Here is a 19,145-nt window from a genome sequence, read left to right as displayed (position 1 = left end):
ATTTCATTATTATACTTATATCTTATATATATATCCCATATGTATATGATGACCCAGATGAGTAGTATGTATCATGCATCACATGTAGTGCATGTGTGCCAAATGGCGATCACGTATCACGTGCATTACATGCATCTCATGCTTCTCACATACATTGTATGCATGTATATAAACAGGCGAAAAGGAACCTTCAAGGGATTACAAAATCAAATAATTAAGGAATCAAACAAGTTAGGCCATTTGCGGAATGTCTTGTTTTTCAAAATGGAAATCAAAGGTTCAAAGCCGGAGTTTGATAGAGAAACGTTTCATTTTTGTGATCAAGCAATGTAAGTTTGGTAAAATCTTGTATTCTCAATATAACACATGTTCTTATCGAATACTCTTGCTTCTGAAGTCAAGGGTTCAAAGCCAAAGTTTGGAAGAGAAGCGTTTCACCTTTGCAATCGAGCATTGTAACTTTGGTAAAATATGGTATTCTCAATATAAATCATGTTCTTATTGTATGCTCTTGTTTCTTAAATCATACACTTTTTTTTATCTCTTGTCTATGCCTGTCTCTCTTGCTTGTTCGGCCGTTCAACACATTGAGCACAAACTATACGACCTTATTTTTTAACTCTTATTTCTCCTATTCTTAATCTTTCTAACATAGTCACACGAGTCTTATAAAATGTTTCTCAAACTTCCCTCAACCTTAGTCCCTGTAACCTCGCCGCTCGAGCCACAATTACCCTGACAACAATGTGATTGCATTGAATACCATGACATGCTAAAAAGCAAAAACATCTACTATGAGGGAAACCAAATCCACTTGTGTTAAACATAGTTGTTACTAAAAATAAGATTGCAATGGGATGAAAAAGGAGTTTGATGGAGGGAATAGACGTGGCGAATTGAGCTATTATTGCATTGAAGAGACACCAACTCAAAGATATGAGTTCTTGTGCATAGCTGTCAATATCTTCAATTTAGTGGATCTATTGATCCACTAGAAGTACAACTAGTAACCAAAAATACTAGTCATGAGGATGAGTCTAGCTAGTGATGATACAACATTAGTGCAAGTTGTCATATCAACTATATTAGGTGCTCGCGGATGAAAACAAGAAGTAGAAGAATCCCATCATAAAATTATGAAACTCATACTAAGAGCTAGAGCAAAGTAAAGAAATCATGAAAGCCAAGAAAGGGAAAGGGAAGTTCAAACCATCATACAAGCTCAACAAGAAGAAGACATGCATTAAACAACAAGAAGGCATGCACAAAGTTCTCGAAAACTGAGGTTTTGATGGAAAGGTTGAGTTTTCATGATAAGAACTACTAGGTCCTAGAGTACCAAAGGAGGATATCCATGACATCATCAAAGAACTTGTGATATAAGAAAGATAAGTTCCAAAGGAGATGGATAGATTTAACGCTTCAAAAAATGAAATTAATACAAGATGATCAATCATCGATGAAGAACAATTATAGGACTAAGACACTAAGACGCATTCATTTTAGGCTTTCCATTATGACACCAATGTGGATCAAGAACATGAAAGAGCTAGTGGTGGAACTAATTAACGAACGGATTTGAGATCATTCTAATGATGAAGGAGTACTACTGAAAAGATTAATGGTAGATTAACACAAGTCATGGGTGGAATATTCAAGACATGACAAAAATGATGGAAGATATATGTATGGTTTGTGGAAGTATCCAAGTAAATATCAATGCCATTAAAATTGACCAAAACTCCCTCCTACAAGATTCACTATCACATGTGATGATCCTTTTCAAACCCTTCATTATAGCAACTTGGATGGAGACAAAGCTGCTCAACATTTTTGCAAAATTTGAGCTAAGACAATGACAAGTTGGTGCAATTCTTTATAGTGTCTCCAAACCAAAAACGCAACAAAATGGTGCTTTCCTTGAAAAGAGAATTGTTCTTTCAAACTAGATACTAAAACCTTAATCCAAAGGAACTAAAAACTCCCAAACATAAAGGAAAATGCCTTACAAAACTAAAATTTATGGGGACAGTCAAAATCTATATAGAGAGTGTCGAATACATGTGTATAATGGACGTATTCACACTATCCCGTTTTGGCCATTTATGTAATTAGCATAAAGGGTAGTTGCCCTAAGTTGGTCACTATATATAGTGACCTTGTAACCTCTTTGTGAGGTTGGTTGTTGTATTCTAGTTTATGCAATAGAAAGACTTTTTTGTGCCTCTCTCTCTCTCTCTCTCTCTCTCTCTCTGTGCAACGACCTACATTCTGTCATTCACAGGGAATAAACAGCAATCGAGTGCTTCTTGATCTTCCGCACAGACGACATTGCTTCCAACATCTGGTATCAGAGCCTGCACAGTAGTCGGTCCTTCAATCCGCTGTCGGTCGTCGTCTCTGCATTCGGTTTCCTGCGTCATTCGAAGAAAGAGAGAAGAAGAACGAAAACGAGGTTTGCACCTCATCGCGTTAGATCCCCTTGCTTGGAGTAAGCCAGCAGGTTGTACTCTGTCCCTTGTGATCGTAACCGCTCGAGGTGAAATCCCCTTGTGCAACTTTGACAACAACCCAAATTCGTGCTTCATCTGGCTGATCGACATTCGGGAGGATCACTCGGATCCGTCTCTCTCGTCGCTGCAGTCACCCGAAGCCGAATCGGTCCAGATAATCGGTTTCAATAATCGGTATTCGGCACATATATCCGAAGCGAACCGGGCTCACTCCGACTCGGCAACATTCGGGAAGACCAGTCGGTTCTGTCCCTCAAGTTACCGGAGTCAATTCGAGCAAGTTCCGAAGCCGAACCGACTCGGGTTCAAATCCGACTAGAACGATATCGGGTGAGCCAACCGGCTGCACTCCAACAAGATTCGTAGTCAACTCCGAACCGAGCTTCGTCAACCGAAACCGAATTTGATGGCATCAACATCCGGCTCGTCAGAAATGAGTCTACGCAAGTTCGATGGATCGAACTTCAACTTCTGGAAGGAGCAAATGCAGGACTATCTCATAGTCAAGGGGCAAATCGATCCCATCGAAAATGAAGAACCTCCAGAAGGATACAAACCAACTGAGTGGCAAAAGCTGGACAGAATCGTCCGCGCCACGATTCGGATGCACCTATCGGAATCGGTATACTTTACGGTGCAATCGTGTACGACAGCATTCGAACTGTGGAAAACACTGTCGGACACTTACGAAAAGAAGGTCGCCGCAACGAAGATGTTTCTGATCCGGCGCCTCTACAACTTGCGGATGAAAGAATCCGATTCGGTTCAAGCACACCTCAATGAGTACGAAAGCATAAGCTCCCAAATCTCGTCACAGGGGACGGCAATCGAGGATGAACTCAGAGCAATGATACTCATGAGCAGCCTTCCCTCATCATGGGAAACTTTCGTCACAACCGTGTGCAACGCGTCAACCACGGCTGTTAAATACTCCGAAGTCACGAGCGCAATCCTGACTGAAGCAGCTCGGAGAAAGTCTTTTGCCAAAGACTCAACAGACGACGCTTATGTAGTACAAGGTTCGACAGACCGATCGAACATACGAGGACGAGATTCCTCACGGCCGCCGAACAATCAGCGAAGACGGAGCCAGTCACGGGATAACCGAATCTGCAACTATTGCAAGAAACCCGGACACATCAAAGCCGACTGCCGCGCACTCAAGAACAAGAACAACAAGAAGAGTGGCCGGCATGAGGAGATCAATTACGTCAGCTTCTCGGCTGATGTACTACCGGACGACCCGAATATACTATCAATCGAAAATCCAGTCGGCTCAGAAGTTCTGCTCACGACTGAAGAATCGAGCACATGGCTCTTGGATTCGGGTGCGTCATTTCATGTGACTCCTCATCGGTCCCAATTTCGGCAATATACGATCCGTCACTCCGACTCAGTTCGGGTCGGCAACTCACAACACTGTGACATCATCGGAATCGGCACAGTAGAGCTCAACCTTGCAGGTGGCTCTACACTTGTACTCCACAATGTCCGACATGTACCCGAGCTCTCAAGGCCATTGATCTCAGTCGGACAACTAGATGAAGACGGCATTCGTGCCGGCTTTTCTTCGGGAGGGTGGACACTCCACAGGGGGAACCTCCTGCTTGCTAGAGGACCCAAGATACACTCACTGTATCCGTTACATGTTACGCTCAGAGAGGGTAACCTGTTTTTGGTGGATATTCCTGTGTCATCATTATGGCACCGAAGACTGGGACACCTCAGCAAGGCCGGCATCACGCACCTATCTAGAGCCGGATACATCCCCAAACTCTCCTTCTCGGACCATCAATTTTGCGAGCACTGCCAGTATGGCAAACAAGCAGCCGCATCACACCCGACATCAGCACCAAGAGAAACGAGACCTCTCGACTTAGTCCATTCGGACGTCTGTGGCCCAATGCCGCATCAGTCTCTAGGCGGTGCATCTTACTTCGTCACTTTTATTGACGATTCGACTCGAAAAGTGTGGGCTTATCCAATTCGCACCAAAGATCGGGTCTTCTCGATCTTCACCGATTGGCTCGCTATGGTGGAAAATCAAACCGACCGAAAGCTGAAATGCCTTCGGACCGACAATGGGGGAGAGTTCAAATCAGAAGAATTCGTCAAATTCTGCCGACAACGCGGCATCCGACGTGAATTTACGGCACCACACAGTCCGGAGCAAAACGGGATTGCAGAGCGAATGAATCGGACAATCCAAGAACGGATAGTTTCCATGCTCCAACACTCCGGACTGTCGGATGGCTTCTGGGCAGAGGCTCTACTCACGGCAGTACACATAATCAATATGTCGCCAAGTAGACCTCTAGGACTTCAAATTCCTCAGGAACTATGGATCGGCAGCAAGCCGAATTACGACAAGCTGAGGATCTTCGGATGCGAGGCGTACGCCCTCATTCCGAAAGATGATCGCCGAAAACTTGCACCTCGGTCCAGGAAATGCATTTTCCTTGGATATGGATCAGACGGCGAAATGGGATACCGACTCTGGGACCCCGAACGCAGACAAATCGTTCGAAGTTCGGACGTTGTGTTCAACGAGTCGGCTATGAATCCATCAGTCGAAAAACCGATCGAAGTCCGAAGGGTAACATTCTCCGATGTGCCGACCCTTCAAGAAGGCCCCGCTCTCAACACACGGTCAGCTTCACGGGTAGCTGAACCTTATACTACCGACTCGGACAACTCTGACTCGGCACAGCCGAATGTTTCGGTTTCGGACCATCCGACCTCGATACCTGATGCGACCAGTCCAATCATACCTCGACGATCCGAGAGACTGTCGCAACCTCCGGAGAGGTATTCTCCTGGAATTTTCTTCACCGACGCCGGCGAACCGACGTCTTACGAAGAAGCATCGACATCTGTCGATTCGGCCACCTGGCATCTGGCGATGGAGTCGGAAATGCACTCCATTCGGGCAAACAAGACTTGGGATTTGGTCGAATTACCGAGGAACCGACGTGCTCTTCCTTGCAAGTGGGTCTATCGACTAAAAGAGACGTCTGATTCGACCACCCCAAAGTACAAGGCCAGATTGGTTGCGAAGGGCTTCCGACAAGAATATGGCGTCGACTTCGACGAGATTTTTTCACCAGTGGTGAAAATGACAACCCTTCGTTTTCTGCTCGGCGTCGTGGCAGCCGACAACCTGGAGCTGATTCAGCTAGATGTCAAAACAGCCTTCCTCCATGGTGATCTCGAGGAGGAAATTTATATGGAGCAGCCAAAAGGCTTCGTGGCACCTGGCCAAGAACATCTAGTCTGCCGACTCAGGAAGAGTCTATACGGCCTCAAACAGGCACCGCGACAATGGTACAAGAAGTTCGACGACTTCATCCAATCGATCGGCTTCTCAAAAAGCGATGAGGACCATTGTCTCTTTACCAACACAGCTCAAGATGGATCACCCATCTTCCTCATCATTTACGTGGACGACATGCTAATTTCTGGACGCCACTCGGGCGAACTTGCCGATCTCGTTCGGCAACTGCGGTTGAAGTTTGCCATGAAGGACCTCGGTCCGGCACGACACATACTCGGCATGAAGATTAGTCGGCATCGCGATCAACGACATCTTTTTTTGTCTCAGACCGACTACATCGGACGTGTCTTGGAACGCTTCAACATGCAATCAGCCAAATCTGCTTCAACCCCGCTCCCCATGAATCTTCGGCTCTCTCAGCGAGACTGCCCGACATCCGGTCCGGAGGGGGAAGATATGAAGTCGGTACCGTATGCACCGGCAGTCGGCTCCCTTATGTACCTGATGGTCGCGACACGGCCTGATATTTCTCACGCTGTAGGAGTCGTCAGCAGATTTATGCACAATCCTGGCCGATCGCATTGGAACGCAGTCAAGCATGTGTTCAGATATCTGGCTGGCACAAAAGATCACGGCATTCTTTTCGGTTCGAACCGAACCTCAGGCGTAGTCGGTTACACCGACTCGGACTTCGCCGGCTGTATAGACAGTCGGAAATCAACAACCGGATACTGCTTCAAATTCGGCAATGGAGCAATCTCGTGGAAGTCGAAACTTCAGGAATGCACAGCGACCTCAACGACCGAAGCAGAATATGTAGCTGCGTTCGACGCAGCAAAAGAAGCCTTATGGCTTGGTCGGCTGGCGCACACGTTTCGACAAGTCGACCATGACTCGGCTCCAGTTGTCTACAGCGACAGTCAAGGTGCTGTTGCCTTGTCGAAAAATCCGGTTCACCACAACGCCTCCAAGAATATCGACGTTCGATATCACTTCGTTCGGGACTGCGTCATCTCAGGGAAAATCGGTCTAGAGAAAATATCCACAACCGACAATGTCGCAGATGGAATGACCAAGTGTCTTTCGGCAGACCGTTTTCGGTCTCTTCGGCATCAGATGGGCGTAACGACAAACCAGTCCGGTTAGAGCCGGACACAGAGCAGGATGGTTCCCGACAACCGACATCAGTTCCTTAATGATCGGCTTCAACTGTTCCGACCCGACCAGTTCGGTCTTCTGCCTTCGGACCCTGCCGACTCGAACAAAGCTGATATGTCCGAGAACCTAAGTCTATACCTGTAATCTTAGATAACCCATGTATACGCCCATTACGGGGGAGTGTCGAATACATGTGTATAATGGACGTATTCACACTATCCCGTTTTGGCCATTTATGTAATTAGCATAAAGGGTAGTTGCCCTAAGTTGGTCACTATATATAGTGACCTTGTAACCTCTTTGTGAGGTTGGTTGTTGTATTCTAGTTTATGCAATAGAAAGACTTTTTTGTGCCTCTCTCTCTCTCTCTCTCTCTCTCTCTCTGTGCAACGACCTACATTCTGTCATTCACAGGGAATAAACAGGAATCGAGTGCTTCTTGATCTTCCGCACAGACGACATTGCTTCCAACAGAGAGTACTAAAGGAAAATCAATGATAGAATATTTAAAATAGATACTATAATCCTCTTTCATACTAGAAGAGAATGAAGAAATTATAGGGCTTATATAGGAAATTTCCTTCCATGATATGATCAATGACCTAAAAGAAGAGTATATGTAATCAAAAGACACCCAACATCAAGATGTAAACGAGATCAATAATGGCAAATGAAGGAATTCTCATTTTGGCTCAACATTATGGAACTTAAGTTCCATCAACCATATCTTTGTAGGAAAATCCCAAAGGAACCTCCAAATTGTTAGAGTTGACTTCTATGACCTCAAGAAGAAAAATGGTTCTAGGAAATGCTGAAAATGCTTTCTCACTAATAGAAGTTAGGTGTGCAAGCCTAACACCTATATAATCAACGACGATGTTCACAATATAGCACATACCATGGAACTTAATGCCTCTTTTAGTTTTGAAGGCACTCATGCCAAAGCTAATCCAATTTCTAAAGAGAAATGGGTATGATGGGAATCCTTATGTCATAAAATGCATTATACTCCAAATGTGGCTTATAGAACAAAAGAAGGAGTCGTTACAAGTCATTTAATATCTATAACTAGACAATAAGGTGACAATTAATAACTTTAAAAGTGGACCAAACATCAATATTATCATTAAAGCCTTTGTGGGTTAGAAAATTAATTAGATCAATACATTATGTTCTAGCTATGATTAATTCAATTAACTGTCGACAACTGTGAGATTATGACAATGAGAAATCCAATTGGACCTTTGAGAATGTGCACTTTACAATAAGGAATGGCAAACTTGGTTGCTCATATGATGAACAAGATTTATAGGTCTACATTTTTATCATAACAATGTTGTTTTGTGATGACATCCCCATGAAAGGATATTTAGTGACAAACAAGTCTAAAGATCAAATTGTTTTGAAAGTTTATATTTGATCACATATATGATAGTGAGAAGATGTTGGAGAATTTTGAAGGTACACATATCTAATTATATAAGGTGAAAAGTCCAAATATGAAGAATGAAAGATTTTTTTCATTAGACATTTATGTGGTCCCAATGGTCATAAATTGTCTAATGCAAAGCTCCATACAATCTCGAATATGAAGTAAGAATGAGACATATCATCAGAAGTAAATTTCCTATTTGCTATATTGACCCAATTACATATTGAATGTTGTGTATTTCCATAGTTGTTATACTAGAGTACCTAATAGTCATCATTTGCTTTGCAAGAGATCGATCAATTGGCACAAATCTTGTGCAATATGGCTCTCTCATGATGCACATCCTACGTGGCACCTAGATCCTGCTTTCAAGTAGATCAATCAAGGAGAGAGCACCAAATATTTGGGTTTCCAAATTGGTTTCAACATACCTATGGAAACTATGATTACACTAGTTATTCACTCCATCCGACAAAAGTTAATACATTGGAGTTCAAAAAAACTCTCGCTAGCGGGGCGCATCATAGTGGCAAACCAAGTATTACTCGCGACAGCATGGTACAACCTATCATGCTGGACAATCTCCAAGGAAAGTATACGCCAGATTCAGCCATTGGTACGCAATTACATTTGGTCTAGTAAGGAAGATCATGCAACTCGGGCCAAGGTGGCGTGGCCTATACTCACATCACCTAAGTCGAGAGGAGGATTAGGTCTTATTGATCCCCTCTCACAATCAAAAGCCCTACTTGCCAAATTTGTGGTGTGAGGACTCCAACCAGGGAATGACAGCTGGAAAATGCTACTACGGTTGCGCTTCGCTTACTTTAGGCCACGAAAAGGGACCAATTGGGCCCCCCAAACTAGATGGATTCTAAACATGGATCTCAAACCTAGTTTCTCCCGCCAACTAGAGGATAGATTTAGTGCATCCATGTGGAAGGCGTGGTGTGACATTAGACGAGGACTCAAGTGTGATCAACCCAATTCCGAAACTGCCTGGCTTAGTCAACGTATCCTTTGGAACCCATGTATTAGGGATGAATCTAATCAACTAATTGGATCAAGCAAGGGGTTGTCATGGGGATACATGTTGGAAGGTCCAAGAAAAAGTATAGAATATTGGAGACAGTTTATGCCATTACCAATACAAGACCAAGCCAACATCCTCCATGGAATCAGGGGCAGATGGGCTATGAGATCTGAAATCATTAACGCTCTACCAATTAGGGAAGATGCTCATCAAAGGACAACAACGGAGAGATGGATAGGTTACAAGGAGGAGGGCTCTTTGCTCCGAAGAGGTAGGGACACACCGGACAAGATCGAAGGCTCTGAACTGTAGGACAATGAGACATCAACACAACATAAGGCAATTCGAGTACTAGCATATACTAGGCATAAATGGATTGTAGATCCTGATCTAGTCAAAGTACAACCAGATTGGCACATATGTACTCATGAAAACACATGGTTATGTAAGGTCTGTTGGGACCCTTTGTAATGGACATGGCGTGATCCTTACGGGGGTCAAGGAAGCCAACCTATCCCTTTCTTTCAATTCACAACTAGATTGGGTCGTCATATTATAACTACTCAATCTGCCCGAGACCCGGCTGCTGCAAAGGTCTGGAAAACATATCATGTTCCTTACACAATTATCACCAAGTTTTGGCAGAAACTCTGGAAACAACAACACACGAGGCAAATCACCACTTTCCAATGGTTATTAATACATAGGTCACTACCGGTTGGTGCATGGCAGCGTGGGAACCTCAGCTCTCCTAATTGTGTAGCATGTCCAACTGTAGTAGAATCAATACGACACGCTCAATGGGACTGCCTAGAGTCCCATCAAATATGGCGGGGGGTTGGCTGCTTATTGCAATTATGCCAGGTGCAAGGCTCAATCAAGTGGGGGAATGTATGTTGTCTATCATGGCAGGCCCCAGTTGACAGATATGAGCATCAGGAAGAGGGGATGGCTTTGATTATAAAAGCACAAGAGGTTTTTTTTCTCCACCATTGGCAATATGCACTCAACTCCTATTAGTGCCAAATCTCAAGTTGTGTTGGACTTGGTCAACCCAATAACTCTTTGGATTTTATGGAAACAACGATATAGACAGGTCTTCTCCAACCAAAGCGCGCAACCAATAATGTTAATGCAAGAGATATGGAGTGAAGCTATAGCCACTCTAAAGAACCAATATGATGGCCTCAAGGGCGACTCCAATAGAGTTGAAAGACAATGACTAGCCTTTATCCAACAATGGTTGTCCTCTCCCTTTCTTGAGGCAGTGGGCATCCACATAAGATGGACCAATCGTGGTCAGCCCAATAACTCTTTGGATTTTATGGAAACAACGATGTAGACAGGTCTTCTCCAACCAAAGCGCGCAACCAATAATGTTAATGCAAGAGATATGGAGTGAAGCTATAACCACTCTAAAGAACCAATATGATGGCCTCAAGGGCGACTCCAATAGAGTTGAAAGACAATGACTAGCCTTTATCCAACAATGGTCGTCCTCTCCCTTTCTTAAGGCAGTGGGCATCCACATAAGATGGACCAATCGTGTCCCTATAGGGATTTGTATATAATAATCTCATCTATAAAATCTTTATAACTGATGGAAGGAGTTTTGTTTTTGGAAAAAAAAGAAGTCATCATTTACTAGTCTAAAGGTGAACAATTTATTCTAGAACATTTTCCTAGCTAAAACTTATGTTCTTAGAGGTAATTAGTTTTACCCATAAATTGAACATTTCGTCGGTGTTTCTGCACTATGAAAAAGACACCTTCAATGTCACTTAAGTTTTAGGACTACTGAATTTTGTCACACTCATCAACATCCTTGACATCTTTGACTTGTCACGTGTCTCCGTTTTTTTATCCAAAGGCTTGTCTCCTCGTGAATCAATACTTCAAAAAACGTAAGTGATGCATGTGGATTCAACATTATCTACTTCTTTTACTATCCATATCTTCATCCTCTTCTAGTAGCCATATCTTCTTCTACTAGTTGACCTTTAACTAGAGGCACTAGACTATTTGATTTTGACTTTGTTGTTTTGAGTCATATGTCATGATACCCATTTGTGGCACTTAGCAATTAAGGACTTCTTCCATTTTCCTTCATTCTATATCTCTATTTTAGTAGAGAATCATGCGAAATCATGAATCTCCTCCAAAATGCTTAATGGACGACAAGTACAAAACCTTTATAAGTTTGCCTCTATGTTTATTACTACACCTATTGCCATTGCAAGGATTGTTGACCCTATCTTTATTGATAATGATTAAAGAATTAGTTTTTACCTTTCCTCCAAAACAATATATGATTAGGATCACTTCAAAAAATGTAGAAAAATGTTCTTCTTAAAGTATATTGTATAGTTGAATGGTAATGAGTCGTGGCCTATATTAGGAATAACATGGGTTTATAAAGAGGTGAGGGGGTGAGAGGCAAGACTTAGTGGTAGATTAGAGAGGAGTGAGGAGACGAATGATAAATGGTTGAGGTGTTCGAGATGAATTCTCTTTGCACAACTGACGACAATCACTCATTAAGAGTAGTCATTGACCAACTCATTAAAAGTGTTTTTAATGTCTCGATTTTCCCATAATGCAACAATTTATGATTGATTCATTTTCCCTCATTTGTCATCCATTTATTAATGTTTTAACTTTTATTAATTTCTTTGAAGTTTAAGTGAAATTATGTGTTTGTCAAAGCGCTTAAAGCACACGAGTGTATCAAATCATTTTCATGAATTGTCTCTCGATTATGTTTCTATGTCTCTATGTGTATGGACATGTGTGACTGTGTCTCTAGGGTAAAATCGACAACACTCCAAAAGAAAAAATTATGTTGTCTACAGTGACAATGATTTGTCTAGATATTGTCCATGATAAAAGAAAATTGAGCTCCAATAGGAAAGAAAAGAACTAAATGTGTGATAAAAGTGAAATACTTCTCATGAAGCATTAAAATATACATATAATTATTAGAGTCCCAATGCTCCGTCTTGTGCTTTCAATGGTTAAACCTAAAGTGCATTGGCAATGAGGAAACACACGTTTATGGTTAAAGTGTTTCCTAATTCTTTAGAGTCTTTAATTTTTGGATTTTAAACCCCCTCGAATTATTTGGGGATATGTAATCTAGTTATGTAGTTGTGACGATGACATGAACTCATGTGTTCCCACCCATTCAAACATCATAGATAAGAAAAGTATTTCTATTGATGTGTTTTGTACTTCATATACTAAATGTTTTAGTGTTTTCTGTTGGTCGCCTTTTGAGTAATATCAAATAATATCTAGCAATAGGAGAGAAAAATATTGGTGTTATACCTTTTAAACATATAATGAGTCATTCATAATCAATGGGAGCATATGAAGGGAGTGCAACTATAGGAAGGTTTGTGAACATCAAAGTATTTTCCTAAAAGAAATGAGAAACTGTGTCAAACCAACATACCTCAATATAACCTTTATTATCTCGATCAAGTTCTTCCATTATCAAGGCAGCATATTCTTCAGCTTGCTCTCTCATCATTGATAACTTATTTGCCGATGCACTTAGAAGGATGACCTAGAAAGAATGGGTGTAAATAAAAATGGGTGGTTACTAATGCAATGCAAATGCATTTCACAACATAATTCTTCTATATTATCTTCTAGCTAAAATGGCAGTAAGTAACTTCTAGCTATACCTCTTTAACCTCTTTCTCAGCAATACGGCCATCGGAGTCTTTATCGCATCTGTCACATATATATCATACATTGTTGGCTACCATTTACATTTACATTGTGTGATAAAGTAATTTATTAGCTACATACAAATCAAAAAATATTTGGGTGCGAGAGTGAAAGCTTCGGTCTGAAATTTGTTTCCAATACTTGTGGAGGTCCTCTTTGGATATCCATTTCACCTTATCCACTCCAAACCGTCTCCTTGTTAAAGCATCTAGCAACTCCACCGCAAATTCGTTGGATTCACTCATTCCTGCATTACATGCCATACATTCAATTTAATTTGACAATAATCATGGCTCATTAACATAGGCATAACATATCATTTATTCCAAATCATGAAAGAGTCGAATTATAAGGACAAAAGCCACATAAATTCCAATAACCTTGTGATTTCTTGCTTGTCAATATGATAAAAGAGAAGTAACCATCCAAATTAAAATTACGTTACATGGTCTTCTTATTCATTAACTAAACAAGAATGATATACACACACAATGAAATAATTGATTGTTCATTGTTTATTACAACCATTACTATGCCAATTTCATAGAAGAATTTGAGTATTAATGTTCATCCTCACCCCATTCAAATCTATAAGGAAAATCATCCTTCTTTCACTTGTAAGCATGACCTCATAATTGATAATGGAGTTGGAGAGGTTTAACTACGAGAGGAGACCGTGTATGTGATACTACAACTAAGCACTTTTACCTATGAATGTTTTCCCCATTGTCTACACAATGGACTAAACACACACAACTTGTTCATAATCACCCCCATCTCTAAGGCACTTGGATATCCACACTAGCTTGATTTGAGGCATGACTTTAAGGCATGTACTGAGTCTAGTCGGTTATCCATATGCTCGGGAGTAAGAGCATCACACTTTTCATTCAATGCTTTCCCTCTGATCACATTTCGATTATGCTTTTAACACATCTTTGAATTTATCTCATAACCATGGTGTGCACTCTCAATTGTGACATTCATTAATAAAGTTCTTAGATATGGAGACTACTACTCGCTTTGATATACATATGAAGTTAATTTAACTATATAGTTTTGGCCTTATAGGTGATATTTGAGCTCCAAAGTTAACATTAAAATCTCTCCCTCTCTCTCTCTCTCTCTCTCTCTCTCTCTCTCTCTCTCTCTCTCTCTCTCTCTCTATGTATATATATATTTATCATCAACATCCTAATCTCAAGAGGATGTTTTCATCAAGGCTATTGGCATGTTCTATCTCTCTACTCAAACAAATGAGTAAATAGCCCCTTAGTAGAATGTCATCTCTACTAGTTAGAATTTTATGAGAAGGTGTGGTAGATCATTGCAATCGTTACTGGCGAAGAGGTGAGGCCCGGGGGTCTATAATTGAAATGTGAGCAAGCTAGTATGGAAGGTGAAGACATGGGCTCTCTCACAAACTTATCCACACACATGTACATAAGTAGAGGAAGAAGAAAAAGTAGAAGAAAGAAAGAAAGAAAGAAAGAAAGAAGAAAGGTGATGGTCAATGGGTTGCCTTTGGTGATGGCTTTAAAATGAAGACATATTTCAAATGGGACATGTTTTTTGTGTACAATGGTTGACGAAGCTGCTAGACATAGGTTCATTACAAATTTTACATGTTTGGTTACTAAAGAAATTTGGGTGGTTATATCACAAAATTGGGCATCAATAACAAGAAGTATTTTGTCACCTTTTAAGTGGGGGTTTTTATTGATGATGATAAAACTATATCCACACCATCATATCAGGTTGTGTTTGACTATCTTAAGTATTGGGGGATGTAGTTTAATTGAACCATGAGAAATGGGTTCTTATTTGATGGGCATTGTGGGGTAACGTAACACAAGAACTCCTTGAAATGAAAGGGAAGTTGATTTGGCAATTTTCGTAACTATGTTGGATGGGGACGTTGTCCCAAGATGAGGTAGAGTTATTCATCTAGTATTACAATACGAGTTATTCATCTAGTATTACAATACTTGAGAGGGTTTACCTTGTCAGGTAGCTACTAATGAAGGTGCGATCTAATGAAGTAGTGGAGCTACCAAGGGTTGCATTATCATCATGTTTTAATAACAAAAGATACATTTCAGAAGAAGAAGAAAGAAACATTCAGGAAACAAGGAAGAACAAGAAGGAAGGAAAAACAGAAACCAAGCAAGAAAGAAAAAGCAGAAGAAGAAGAAGAAAGAAAGAAGAAGAAGAAGAAAGAGGAAGATAGAGAAGATTTTTATGAGTGTCTAGTGGTAGTACTACTAAGTAGTGGAGATAGGAAGGGTTGTATTATGATCTTGTTTTAATAGCAAACTTACATTTCATAAAAAAAAAGAAGAAGAAAGAAGAAAGAAAGAAAGAAGAAGAAAAAGAAAGAACAAACAAAGAAGAAAGAAGAAGAAAAAGAAAGAAGAAACAAAGGAGGAGGAAGATAGAGAAGATTTTTATTGTTAGTAGTAGTAGTACTACTACTACTACTAGTTGTAGTAGTAGTAGTAGTAGTAAGTAGTAAGAAGTAGTGTAGGTGATATACCAATACATTCACCAAACTTGGCTCTGCTGAGCATGGCCGAAGAAGGATCGGAGAGGGCATCGAATCGGCCTCCCACCTCTCGCCACATCGCCTCCATCCCTTCCTCCCCGTAATTCTCCGTAGTTTTCTTTATGAATCTCAGCCCTTCCAGCGCTTGCTCCGTCCTCGATTTCGACTTCCCCAATGCCGCTACCCCAACTATCTCCAAATTCTTCGCTACCTCTTCCTTTTCCGATGACGATGATGATGACAATGATCTATCCCCCATCCCTACCCCTAATTTATCAATAGCCCCTGATTGTGCCACCAGATTCCCATCCGAAGAAGAAGGCTGGTAGGAGTAGTTGTTCGCCCGATTTGTGCCCTCATTTGCCCTCATTTGCCCTAATAATGTGCCCGATCGAGTTTCGCCACTTTTGCGATTCTCCTCTCGGAATCGCCCTTCTTCGCCATAATTAACCATGACTCCGCCAACTTTAGCATTCATTCCCTCATTTTTCTCCTCGTCGGTCATGGTCATCCGCATGAATTCGCGGAGGCTAGTCCGTGGTGATCCCGGGGGCACATTATTATTAGGGCTCAATGCCTCTAATTCTGCATCGGAATACGCCTCTAATTCGGCATCTCCATAGAAATGCTCGTAAACATCGTCATCGCATGAGATCACATGAAGAAGAGCATGATTGTTGTCAATGGGAGATAGATTGCCGCCAAATTGTCGACCGTTGTAATCGAATTGCTTGGCAGTGAGGCTCATGAAGCTCACATTATCGGGTCGAACGTCGAGTGTCAATTCTAGCATCACTTTCGCCCCATTGCCATTAATCATCGGCTCGTCTGTAGACATGATGATGATGATGATGATGATGATGATGATGATGATGATGTGGATAGACTGCCAATTGTATCGAATTATTGATTAATCCCTGTAATTAATTCACTGGTCTTCGCTCAATTGCATGTGTTTCCGCACATCGATTGCTTAAATTGGTCGAAACAATATGGACCCGGTAATATCCCACATGTCCTGAGAAACAATGCATTGGTTACTTACTTCCTCCCATAATATAATGATGCATTTAAATTTTTGATTAAATGCTTGTAGAATCATACCTTGATTGCTCAATTGGCCGCATAAGTAATTGTTTTAGGGATTGCTTATTCGCCCGAAGAATTGTCTATTAGTTGTGTAATTGCATGCATAATCATCCTTTAACTTCCTAATGACCTACCGAATCGAGTATTCTCCCCTCAATCGCTCATCGAGCTTCTATTCAAATCCTTTTTTTGGTATTGGGATATATTAATTATCTGTTTCATCATCATCCAGCAATTAATCGCATTGTATGCGGATTAATCCGTTGCATTACTTCCTTAATGTCTTCCATAGTCCTCATTAATTGCCTAATGGAGGTAGGTAGTATCACAAGTGAAGGGAGAGCTTTGCTCTTTTAGGAGGTTCTAAGGCCTTTTTGTTAGAAAGTGGATAAAAAAGATTTGTCAAATAAGATGGATGTTTGCCAATAGTGTGAAAGTGCCCAAAAAGAAAGAGTTGTTGTCCACCTTACAGTGTGAAAGGGAAAAGAGAAGGAAAGCAAAGAAGGTCATTTTTTGAAGCTAAAAAAGAATGTTATTATATATATATATATATATAAAAGAAAAGAAAAAAAGGAAGAACGAAGAGTATTTGTTGTCCACCTTATGGTGTGAAAAGAAGGGAAGAGAGAAAGCAAAGAAGGTTTCTTCTTTGTGAGGGCACACAAGAATATATGTGTTCCAAAAAGAAGTTTAAGGTTGGAGAAGATGAAGCTCTCGCTTTTCTTTGTTGTGAAGCTCTAGAGAATCGTCATATAAAAAATATCGTAAAGGAGAAAAGCAATCATGAAGGTTTCTGAGCCTTAAACCATGTGCCATTCTAAAGGTTTTTGAACCCTATGCCAACAGTAGTAACAACAACAACAACAACAACATTGATCAAACCTACCCACACTAGCTCAATACACGTTTCTTGGAATCCTCCCAACTCATTTCTCCACTCACAAAATATAATCAAATGATATAAGATGCAAAAGTTGCCTTTGACTTGTGATCATATTTGATAATGCTGGCTCGACGTAACTTTCCCATCGTTTGACACCTTGTCATGTATGAGCTTTCCATTGTGTCTTGCTATTGTCAATACACGTCCATCACCTAAACACACTCACAAGGTGAAGCATGTTTAAACCATAAGTTACTGCCTAAAGTGCAAAAAGAATGGGCTCTTGCATTGACTATTGAGATATCCACGATTAGAAACATGTTCTGTTTAAAACACTTAGCTCGTTGAGCGAGATGAACCAAGATACGAATGGAGGGCATACACATACATACATATTGGCAACACACTTTTTGGAATACTTGAAACTAGTTTTTACGGGATGTTGTCTTATATGATGAATTTAAGTTTTTATTGATTTGAAGGAAATTTTGATTGAAGGTACAATTGTTTTAAGCATGGATTATGGCTATTCATGTTATCTCTTGAGGAAAAACATGTCTTAACTCTATAATCCCCAAATTCCAAATAATAGCAAGTATATATTGAAACATTGATGTCTTAATAAATATATCGACAACAATGTAATGTGTGTAAGTAACTAAGCCACAACCCATATTTGCTATGGTTCACTATCCACAAAGAACCTAAAGATATATTTCACAATGAAGGTTTTCATTCCAACATTTCCAAATCAGAAGAGTTTAAGTGATATAAGTGGCATTGATCCCTACAATAAAGTTTATTCTTTTAGGATGGACATCAATTCCCAATTCCCATACACATAATTGTCAAGTGATTAATTCTCGTTTCTTTGAATATCACTTATACGTCTGTCGGCCTTGATATATACTAAGCACAATATATTTTGAAGAGTCTTTCGTGTTCCACCCATAGCCATAGAACACTTTGGAGACTTATTTTTTAAACACAATTGCTATATGGCAAAATTAACAAGATAAACGAATCCATACATTTCTTGTAGACTAGTACGGGTCACACTAATAATGTCTTTTGCAACACAAGCTCATTCACTAGTTTATTTTATATGCTTTGAGATATTAAAACAATCTGTATTATGCATTTTACATTATAGAAATGTACTAGGTGTTGAGTGTTTCACTAAATTTAAAGTTAAAACTACATGTTGGCGTTTCATTGCTAGTTTCCAATCATTCATTCCATTTTACATATTCTCTCTTTATCTTTCAATATCCACTTATAACAATACATTTATTGGGCTAGGCTCTTTATTCTCATGGTTTATATTTTAACAATACTTGAATACATCATGTCTTAAAAATGCATAACACATACTTTTGATGGTTGAAAAGTTTTTTTGTGATGGGGCAATTCGCATCAATTTTCCTTTTTCGTTATTGTAGTTGTTAGCATCAAACAACAAACCTTGTCAAGAAAATAGTTT

At 40.4% G+C, this 19,145-nt stretch overlaps 1 protein-coding gene across 3 annotated transcripts in view; it reads right to left on the bottom strand.

The window, feature by feature from the left end:
- LOC147854786 (respiratory burst oxidase homolog protein A-like) overlaps nt 1-17,487 on the bottom strand; it is a 30,490-nt gene extending 13,003 nt beyond the window's left edge. The window contains exons 1-6 of one of the 3 annotated variants that reach the window (XM_087331704.1): nt 16,795-17,487; nt 16,569-16,708; nt 15,682-16,538; nt 13,227-13,392; nt 13,100-13,148; nt 12,865-12,978 (exon numbers count right to left, since the gene is read on the bottom strand). In XM_087331704.1, coding sequence (XP_087187830.1) covers nt 12,865-12,978; nt 13,100-13,148; nt 13,227-13,392; nt 15,682-16,528 — 1,176 coding nt within the window. In that variant the 5' untranslated portion in view covers nt 16,529-16,538; nt 16,569-16,708; nt 16,795-17,487. Of the gene's footprint in view, nt 1-12,864; nt 12,979-13,099; nt 13,149-13,226; nt 13,393-13,722; nt 13,810-15,681; nt 16,539-16,568; nt 16,709-16,794 lie in introns of those variants that run through there. The other 2 variants (XM_087331702.1, XM_087331705.1) reach the window with 2 other exon arrangements.
- Nucleotides 17,488-19,145: the final 1,658 nt, after the last annotated feature.

This window comes from Azolla caroliniana, unplaced genomic scaffold (assembly GCF_043228905.1).
Source record: "Azolla caroliniana isolate FFs.n. ecotype wild unplaced genomic scaffold, voAzoCaro1.0.p SCAF_15, whole genome shotgun sequence".
In the NCBI taxonomy this organism is placed as follows: Eukaryota; Viridiplantae; Streptophyta; class Polypodiopsida; order Salviniales; family Salviniaceae; genus Azolla; species Azolla caroliniana.
Note: the sequence above shows the minus strand (reverse complement) of the source record. Positions and strands in the feature narration are given on the sequence as shown.